The 10,432-nt window shown below is 43.1% G+C and overlaps 1 protein-coding gene across 1 annotated transcript in view; it reads right to left on the bottom strand.

The window, feature by feature from the left end:
- dgat2 (diacylglycerol O-acyltransferase 2) overlaps positions 1-7,949 on the bottom strand; it is an 11,853-nt gene extending 3,904 nt beyond the window's left edge. The window contains exons 1-5 of the mRNA XM_008287292.1: positions 7,768-7,949; positions 5,919-6,047; positions 5,611-5,718; positions 3,908-3,978; positions 380-584 (exon numbers count right to left, since the gene is read on the bottom strand). Of these exons, the coding sequence (XP_008285514.1) occupies positions 380-584; positions 3,908-3,978; positions 5,611-5,718; positions 5,919-6,047; positions 7,768-7,807 (553 nt within the window). The 5' untranslated portion in view covers positions 7,808-7,949. The remainder of the gene's footprint in view (positions 1-379; positions 585-3,907; positions 3,979-5,610; positions 5,719-5,918; positions 6,048-7,767) is intronic.
- Between the last annotated feature and the right edge of the window lie 2,483 nt (positions 7,950-10,432).

The raw sequence follows: 10,432 nt of genomic DNA, 5'->3' as shown, positions 1-10,432 counted from the left end.
AGTAGAACCAAACTGTTTAGCATGTGCAAAAAAACTAAATATAAATCAAGCATAGTTTTCAAAAAACAAATGATTGGTGCAAATTACACAAAGAAGTTAAGCCAATGAGAGCTGCCCACCAAGGACATGTACACGGTGTACAATAACCTACAGTGACCTCGGAGAGAATCTATACAGTATCTAAGTGCAAAGATGAAGCCTGAAGAGCAAACAGCCCCTCAGAACAGTTGAAGCTCTATAAATCACTGGACTCAGCACATCCAAGTAAACACAGGCTATTGCAGTTGTGCAACAGGGCAAAGGCCCGCGCAGGGACAGATACAGTTATCAGACATTTGAAGAACTCAAACAAGACGTCACGGCTGCCAAACGGTCTCACCTCCAGACATCAGGTAGTCTCGAAGGACGGGCAGGCGGAAGTTTCCCGCCAGGGTGGCCAGGGAGGGCTTGATGCCGGGGAACTTCTTGGAGAAGCCCGTGGCCTCCGTCCCGAAGTTGCAGAAAGCCCCAAAACAGAAGATGCCGTGGGGGTGGTAGCCAAATATGTAGTTCCGGCTGGGCAGCAGGTCGTGGGTTTTAATTAGCTACAAGACAATAGCACAAAAGGAACAACGTCAGGATGATTTACTGACTGAAGGGGGCACAGTTGCAGTAGGGAATACTTAATGTAAGTCATGTTGGTGAGAAACATGGCCACAGGAAGCTCAGAGCCACTCCACGAATGCTCATTACGAATGAAAATGACAGTTTATACTAATCCTGTTCATGTTTTTTTACTCATTTCTGTTTTGTCAATTTTAATCCTCTATACTTGTTCTTACTGTCTGATTTGTCTGCCATTCCTTTCTTTTTTATTCATTCATCAGTAGCTTTAGAGGACGAGACAACAATGCAAAATACTCCTGACGCCCAACATGATGTCTTGACTGACTCAACAGTCCAACATATTTTATTTACAACGGTTTTAATACCAAAAAAAGCAGGTCTTCACGTTTAGAAGATCATTTTTGCTCCAAAAAAGGACTATAAATCAATACCAGTAAACCTACTAACTAGTTAAATAATGAAGAAATTGTTCATTAGGCAACAGAATGCTCAACAATCACCTTTAAAATGTGTCCATGCAGTGATTTACGGTGCTGCTGCAGCGCCTCATCCCATCAGCACACTCAAATATCTGTTCTTTAACAGGCTTATATCCACTTTCTGTCTGACATTTTCAATTAATCTGTAAATGAATGTATTTGCATGGCTGCTCTAGTTGTCATGTTCAATTGTAAACACTAAAGAATTAGTCGACATGATAGACGATCATCTGTTTTCAGTAAAACTAGGACATCCTTATCAGCTGAAACCAGACAGGACTTTCCTCTGCCCGAGCGCAGTCATAAAATGATGACACAGTGTGCGTGTTGCACACCTGTTCAGGCTGGCAGCAGGGAACTTTTATCGTCACTATTATTTCAATCTCACAGTTTCAAGCTATAAAACTGCTCAGTCCCATAAGAAGTGCCCTGACCTGCGCTGTAGACTCACATCCATCACAATGTGTACACAGCGTTCCCTTAGTAGCTGGTCAAACACAGCGGTTGCATAATCACATTAGCAAAGGAGATCACACTCAAGGTCCCCGTAGCGCGGCGGGACTGGAAGATGATGATGTGGTCGCAGCGGGACCAGGGGAGGTGCAGCAGCGTCACACTTCCTATAGTCCTCCTCACTTGGACTTGAGCGTTGGCTCAGACTTTGACCGCTGGCTTCCAACTCATAAATAATAGTCATAAACTTGTGCTAGATAGAGAAAGTCTGCCCTTTAACTAATTGATGACTCCAGAAATTTGTTTTTTTTGAGCCAGAAAAACAGCAAGAAGCTACTTAAAGTGACTTCATGCACACACCAAAACTTCACGTTGACATAAATCTAAGAACAACCTGTGGCTCATGTATGTATAGCAGCAAAAATAAAACTCCTAAAACAGGAGATCCACGAGCACAGAGTGACATTAAGAGTCTGTGTGACAAACAAGTGATGGTATCAAAGCACCAAGACAAACGGCAGCATGGTACAAACAGTACGGATCAATATGAGGAACAAGGTCCAGCGGGGACAGCTGATCGCGTCACTCCACTTCTCTACAACCGACATCCTGTTTGTTACAGAATTGATTTTAAAGTCAGAATATATATGCCTGATCTGCTGCTCTGTTAGGAACCATCCAGACCTCTCTGGTGGTCTGGGACAGATCTGCTCGGTCCCATATCTGGAACAAACCTACAGAAAACTAGAGATCTGCACCATTTCTCAGGGATTAGAGCGTTTCTGTTACCAGCAGTTATTTTAAATCAGTGTTTTATATTATATTTTACCGTTTTAAAGCCTTTTTATATCGCCTTAAATCTCACCTTAATGCATCTAAGCACTCTGAAGTGCTTTTAAAAGGCGCTCTACAAATAAACTTCCCTCAGTGCAGCACATAAGCTCATCAACACCTGGGCAGAGGAAGCCTTTCTCCTCACACTGAGTTGCTTTATCCAGATAAACAGTCGGTGTCTACGGGTTGCTTTGGTACCACTAGTGTCACATAAAGTGGAGAAACAACGGAATTAAACATGAAAGTCTAAAACCCTGAAGGGTCAACAAAAAAATCCTTATTATTATCATTCATTAACAGAAGAACATTGATTAAATTATATTCTGTTACTTTTCTGTAAGGCTCATTTACATCAGCGGCTTTCTTGTGTGTTTATGTTAACTGAAAAATCATACTGTCTAATTACAGCTGTAGAGTTTCGACAGGACATGAATAGATTTTAGTCCAATTTTAAGCAAAAATGTCAAATAGTTGATATTTCTAGATTCTCAAACATGAGGATTTTGTGTTTTTCTTGTTGCTGAGTTGACCAAATACAGACATTTGTAGCGTTTATACACAATTGTTATCAGAAAAATAATGAAATAAAACATATTTTTGGAATGTCATCAAATGTCTTGTTTTGTTCAGATGAAACAGAAATACACAGTCGTCCCCTTCCAATTAAAAAAAAAAGGCAAAATTCACAAAAGTCACTCAAATAACTATAAACTGGAAAAAGTAAAAATAAATAAAAATTTGCTAAATTATAATTTAGTGAAATAAGACATTGCTTTTGAATTGTAGTTGAAAAGAATAATTTTAAAAATTATTATTCCAGTGACTGAAGCTGTTTTTTCCTTCTTTAATGGGAGGCTATGAATACATTTGAGGACAGTTTGCCAAGATTTTTAAAAACCACTTCTTTGGTGAACCTGGGACCAGAATGTTTGGATTTGTTGTTTAGAAAAGGACTAAAAATGCTGATCCCAGTCATTGGTAGGTGTTTTACTGGTGATGTAATTGACTAACTGACTAATTTTATGATTCAGTAGGACTGCCGAATGAATCACGCAGTACATGCCAGATATCCAACATTTAAACACACTTCAACCTTGACTCCTTGCTTCCAGGGCGACAGCTAAGCCGTGCTGCTACTGTGCCACCCGCTGTGTGCAGCGCCAGTGCCAGGCGGTGATAACACACTCTCCTTTGCCCCGAACACGACGCTCAACCACACCGAGGGATGAAAAAACGCTTCGCATTGCTTCTTAGACTATCAAGCAGGGCAAAGTCTAAAACTCCCAACCAGCATCAGGCCGTCATCACAATCGGCAGCGACAGCCCGGAGCGCACAGCTGATACTGATAAGCTTATCTACGGTGTCGAGCATTTGCACTCCTGGTAATTTGTGCAATAATAACTTTTTATCTGACACCAACAAATGGCAGGTTTTGTTCCATACGCCCTAATTCCTCTGCTCTGCTCCAGATTTGTCAAGGTTAAGGCTGGATCCATTAGCAATGGGACACCAGGATCACGACACGTTTACTCACCCTGACTGGGAAGTAGTCTCGGAAATACGTCCACACTGTCCAGTTTCTCACCCACGAGGACCTTCTGCCGCCTGAGGAGAAGATGACACGTTAGAAATCCCTTATTTATATATCACAAAACAGCAAAACTACAAACTGGAGCTAACAGCGACTTCCATATTGATTGTCCGACTAAATCAGTTTTATACTTCAATTAAAATAAAATCACATTAAATGACAAGACAAGTAGCCATACAGATCAGAACATCATTCTGTGTGACACTAATGAGCCCATCTGAGATGCTGGAACAAGCGAACGTGAATCGGTTGTGATTGATAAACGAAATCCAATCAATCAAAAAAATAAGAATAGTTTTAGTACAATTCAAAGCTAAATACAAGAAGTCAGTGATGCTCATGCCACAGTGAAGCTGCACTAACACCAGCATGCTAACGTGCTAATCCGTAACAAGAATCTGTGTTGTTGTGAACAGATTGGCTAATTAGCACCAAACACAAAACGCAGCAGAGCCCGACTGGACTGAACTCAGCAGCTATTTGGTTCCAAACCAAAGTGTGGACGGATTAAAATTGTGACCTTTGGAGAACACGTTGAAGCTTCGTTAGATAACGTGAGAACTTTGACCTTTAAAAGGGAAAGTTAGGGATCTCTAAAGTCTCTAGGATCCGGCCTCTGACCTCCTTGAACGTCTGCTGTGAGGCTGGTTACCAACCGCCCAGAGACCCCTCACAAAAAAATCACTCTGTTTTAGTTTTAGTTTCATAAATCACTACGAAAATACCAACCGTCACCTCTGGGTCCGGTCTTAAAAAAGGATCAAAATCTACTTGAAGGACCATTTTAGTTTCTATTTATTTTGTTTGTTGTAAAGATTATTTGTTTCTGTCAATCTTTTGATCCAGACTGAGGTTTTCTCTGTATTATTCTGTCACAGAAATAAGACTGTGAGTGACAGTTTCCTCATAAATACAGTTATTTTCAACAATAACTAAATGATCAGTGACTAAAATGTGAGAACATATTATGACCTGAACCCAAACTGAAGGTTGCTTCATTTTGTTTTGATCTTTTTCTTCCCAGAAAATTTACAATCAATGAAAACACGCTGTAGGGGGCTGCTAGGCTTCTGGGTAAATAAGGAAATGAAAACTAATGTATTGATTGTCTGACAGACCACAACTGGCCCTCATGGATCCATGCAGTCCATACACCGTATGCCCAGTAATATGATTTTCAGGTAGGAACCTTTCAAAACATAATGCAGTCATTGTTTGTGCTAATCATTACAAAATAGGTTACCCAGTGCTTAGGTAACACACAGTTAGTCTTGGTGTAGTCATCTGTGTGTGATCATGCCAATAACTGACTGAAGCATCCATTCATGTATCGTCACACCATTTAAAAATTGTTAACCACAGTTCTTCATCAGTGTATTTTAAGATGTTCATTTTTAGAATTTAGAGTTTTCTCTCAAGCTTCAGCTCTAAATTTCACCCCGATCATCATCAGACCAGTGATGCTTCTCTACATGTGGACCAGAAACCAGACTGACTAGGTAACATCCATCCATCCATCTATCTGCCCTGCCTGCTTCATCCTGCAGAGGGGCTGGAGAGTGTTCCAGCTGGGTGAGAGGAGAGCTAAACCTGGACAGGTCCTAATAGGCAACAGCGATTTATAATTCACAGTTTTACAGTCTTGCCTTGTTTCGGTGTGTTCCAGTCAACGATGAGCCAGGCGGTGTAAATGGCAGCGATGAGCCAGCAGTCGGTGCAGAACATGTAGACTAACAGCACAGTGCAGGCGGCACCTGGAGGCAGCACAAACACAGGTAGATTCATTTAAAGGCTACAACAGCGCGCTAACAGAGAGTCATTAGAGGCGAGAAGGCTCAGAAGTCGTGAATGAGCACGTGTGTGCAGCTTAGTCAGTTGACCTCCTTATTGTGAGACTAATGAGCTCTCTCTCCTGTAGGTCTCTCTGCTTAAGTGAAATGTTGCCTTCACTCACCCAGGGCCAAGAAGGAGACGACCCACTGCAGCACAGAGATGACCTGCAGATGTTTCTCCATCTTGGATTGGCAGGGCCAGATGGCAGAGGGCAGGTCCTGCAGGGCGGAGAGGATGCTGGAGCCGGTGCCTGGAGGCAGAGCAGAGCCGGGAGAGTGTGAATCAAGAAGCAACAGACGAGCAGGAGAAGCATTTGGACCGTCTTGGCGGAAGCACTTTCCTGTACTGATCTGAGTTACCCCCAAACCAAAGGTGGACGTCTAACAAAGCAGAAAGTTAATGATTTCCTAAAACAGCGTCCGACGGATCCACCAGACGGCTCGACGTCAATACACATCCCAGATACTCACCAGCACTTCTCAGTCATCTGCCTGTTAGAGAGAGGAGCCGTTGTGTGTAAAGCGACGGACACGTTAAGAGCAACTAAAGCTAGTCAAGCCTGTACCGCTGACAGCCAATAAGAAGAAGATCTCCCCTCCAGGAAAACAGTGTCATCTAATCCCATCTGTGCTCACTGAAAATAACCCGGCGCAGGGATTCTGCTGGTAATACCTGTAAACTATGATGCTGTGACTCCTGAGGGCTGCCGCTGCAGAAAGTTGGCCAGAATTCAGCCGGCGATGGCTGAATTTGCCCCCTCACAGTCAGTGCTGCGAGTCCCACTGAGAGCCAGATCAAACTGGTCAGCAGCCAGAGAGGAGCACAAACAGAGTCCTGCAGACGGAGCCAACAGGGGGACCAAGGGCTGCTCTTACAACCTGCAGATAGTCCACCTGGACTCACGTCTGACTCCTAAAGCAATATAGACCCACGTGTTCGCTGTAAGAGTTAAAGGGCTTTGTTCAGACTAGAAGTAATGGGAGACAAATCCTCATTTTTACGTAAAATAAATATGAGAGTTCATCCAACGTTAATATTAACTGTGTGCAGTGAAGGGACAGAAACCCAGAGAGGGAGAGTTTCCCCACAACTGTCATCGATTGCACCTGACTTGTGCAATTCTGGTGATTTTTCAGCAGGATTCATTTATGACAGCAAGGATTGTGAGTTTTGCTTCTCATCACCACAACAAAGTCACTTTAGAAATAGATTTCTGTGTCAAGAGTGGGACAGTAGAAAGTATTCGAGTTCGTATCGCATCAACACAGATCAGAAAATATGAGCCAATCCTTTAAACTGACCGACATCTCTGATCCGTCCACCACAAATCAATTCATTGACATTTATCAGAGTTGAAAATTAAAAGCCTGCAAGTCTTAACCCGACACTGCTTCCAGCTGAAGGATCAATTCCTCATTCAGGGAAATTCTGAGCAGTCCAAACTTATCGATCACGCTGATTGATCACTTTACTATACTGACAAAACAGAAAAATGCTAATTGATTGTACTGTATTTACTATTAAAGACTCTAAATTCATTCACTGCAGTGCCTCCACTGAAAGTCAACTGAATGTGTTGCATCTCTCATGTGACAGTTTGACTGATCCTGTGAGCTACTGCTGGTCAATTATGCAGAAAATTAATAAAAAATGAGTTTGCACAGAAGAAACAAGCGACTTCTTGTGTGTGTGTCTAAACAAGAAGCTCACACTTCTCTAGCTTCTTGTTTCACTGCAGGATGCATGTAAAACACAGTCACAGAACTTGAATCCAGAGCTCCAGTTCACTGTGAAGGATTTTAAATCTGCAGCAGCTTCACCTGCTGGTGTCTCACAACCATCCAGCTTTAGATAGCATCATCCCCCTGAACAGAAGTCTGTCACTATAATAATGATTAGTTTGAATGACAACATCCGACCTCCTCCTGACTCCCATCTCTGCCCGCCTACGTCTCCAAACACCGTCTTACCTTTGAGGACGCCGGAGTATGCAGCGAGGATGGTCTTCATAGCTGAGGCTGGCTGGATGGTGAGACACCCGGAGAAGGATCCCAGAAGGAAAAAAAAAAGAAAAAAAAAAAGAGGGGGACCTGAGATGTTGTGTCGGTGTGAGGAGATCCGAGCCTACAGCTCCTCTGTCATGACTGCCGTCAACAGCAGCAGCCTGGGAGCCGAGGCGGCCTTTAAGGAGCGCGGGGAGGAGCCAACGGGCGGAGCGCGGCTGTGCGCTCCCAGGGCGCGGGGGAGTGGACGTGGACGTGGGGAGGAGGACGTCCTCTGTGTGGTGGACACTGAGTGCAGGTGTGGATCCCGGAGCTGCAGCTGTGTTGCCTCCTGCCTCCGTCTCTCTGTATATATGAGGCCGGTCACGTGGATCAGCTGTGGAAGTATCGATCCGCTCACCTCCCCATCAGGTGTCAGCCTGAGGACCTGGGGTCCAAAATAAACCTCCACCCGAGGGAAAAGCTGCTGTCTCCTGATGCATTAAGTTGGCAGCTGTGGTGCTTTAAAGGTGGTGCTGTCTGCTCTGGAGTCACAGATAGGCTTGTTTGATTTGCCACTGGTCTTTTTTTTTTTTTTTATTGGAGTATAAAACAAGTAGTGTTTTGTCTTGAAGCCATTAAATCTCTTTCTTACACGTCCTTTGCCTACAGTGTGTTCTCAGTGCTCAGGTCACACGGTCCAGACCACAAAAGATCAGGAGTACACGTTACAGATACGCACTTGTTCCCACTGCAATCAGATTACTGAATACTCTGCAGGAACGAGGACAGCCGGGATGTTTCTGCGTGGAGTCTCCATGTTATCCACGTCTCTCCGGCTTCCTCCCACAGTCCAGAAACCCCCAGACCACTGATTAAACCCATTAAAACACATTAAAGTTACATATTTAGAAGTTTATTTTTGAATGAAAACAATCACGTCATGCCTCAAAACGTCTGTTTCTTCTGGTTGCTTCCTCTCAGATGGTGCAGATCTACGAAGTCCCACCTCTCGCCGCTGCAGCTCGAGCACACCAGCCCACCTGACAGGTTCTTACATCTACATGCATGTTGAAAACCCACCTTGTAAACTCAGAGGACTGTTTCCTCGTGTGAAACCCTTAAAATCTGAATCTGTGTTTCTGAGACTGTAATCCATTCACCTGCACTTCTAAGGTGGAAATGCTCAGTGACGACTTCTAACTGCTTTTCCTCGTGATGTGTCTTTCAGCATTAAATGGACATGATAACACAGTAGAAGGTGTTCATTTAGATTTTTCTTTTTTAACCAAATGGGGTCTTTAAAATAACGAACCAAAACTTGCTGCTTCGGTACAGAACTTGTCAGTGGTGCCAGAGACGGGGCAAGATGTGGATAATAATTCCATCACCATCTGGTCAAGGAGGCTTTCAGGTAAACTTTGAGGGATTTTCACCAAACCAGGACCTGCTGGAGGTGAACACATGACGAATGCATGACTGCTGGCGTAGCTGAAGACATGAGCTCTCTGGTAGAGTAGTACCAATAACACAATGTGAAAATACTCCATTTAAGGTGCAATCTACTGCAGTTATTTTATTTTAATGAGAGTGCACGAGGACTGTAGTCAAAATAAAAGTACTCCTCTTGCAGAAAAATTGCCCTTAGAGATGACATATTCATATATAGGACACTTCATGAATGCATCAACTAATAATTAAGCAACCTGTGCATGAACTCAGCTTTGAGACTTCAGGCAAGTTCTAGGACTAAATGTAGGACACCAAGTCTAGTTTGATCACATAAATAGACTACATTCACAAAAATACACAACTGAACCTTTAAATGAATAAAGACGCCCTCATGTTGAAGCTTGTGTTCACTTACTGTATTAGTTCTGCCCAAATCCAGATTTTATTTTTTTATATTTACTCTGTTACTTCCCCTGTATGACTCTGTCTAATTGAATATTTTTTCTAGGCTGGATAAAAATCTTTTGCACTTTGAATCTGATGCTGATACTGCATATCTAGTGGGAGCAAGCCAAGAATCATAACCGTTTTTGGATGAAATCGGGGATGCAGTCCTTGACACGAGGCCGCTGTTGAGACACAGTGTGGGCACATCGATGAGATAATCATGCAGCTTCACATTCAGCTTAAAGTCTCTCTGTTATTTCATTTTAACGGCTGTTTCGTCCTGGTTTGTTCTCTGTTGTTCTGATGCGGTGACCTCGTGTCCTCAGGTGTTATTTTCGCTGCCATCATGTTCGTTCTTCGGTTATTTCTTCACGCGTTACGCAACGCCTTCATTAACTACCCTGTGTATGCTGGTTGTTGGAGCGTTTCTTATATAATTCATGTTATGTGCAGTGTATCAGTGGAACAGATGTCCAATTAGCTGCAGATAGGACTCTGTTATCATGCCAGCTTCCTTTCTGTAATTTTTGCTAGTTGGGGCTCCAGTAAGTATAAATGTAGCTCTCAGACAGCTTTTCATTTCTATAAAGTCTGTGATTCATTTCATTTTGATAGAACCACTGTTGTCGTGTATATATATTTACAACGACTTGAAGGACCGGAAGTTCATTTTCCTTTAAGAAAAAGCCAAGATAAGATATGCCCCATAGGATACGGTGAGCACAGGGCCTTGATTCTTTTGCACTTTGACCAC

Source organism: Stegastes partitus, unplaced genomic scaffold (assembly GCF_000690725.1).
Source record: "Stegastes partitus isolate 25-593 unplaced genomic scaffold, Stegastes_partitus-1.0.2 Scaffold494, whole genome shotgun sequence".
NCBI lineage: Eukaryota > Metazoa > Chordata > Actinopteri > Pomacentridae > Stegastes > Stegastes partitus.
The sequence above is the reverse complement of the archived record's forward strand: the minus strand, read 5'-3'. Positions and strand labels throughout refer to the sequence as shown.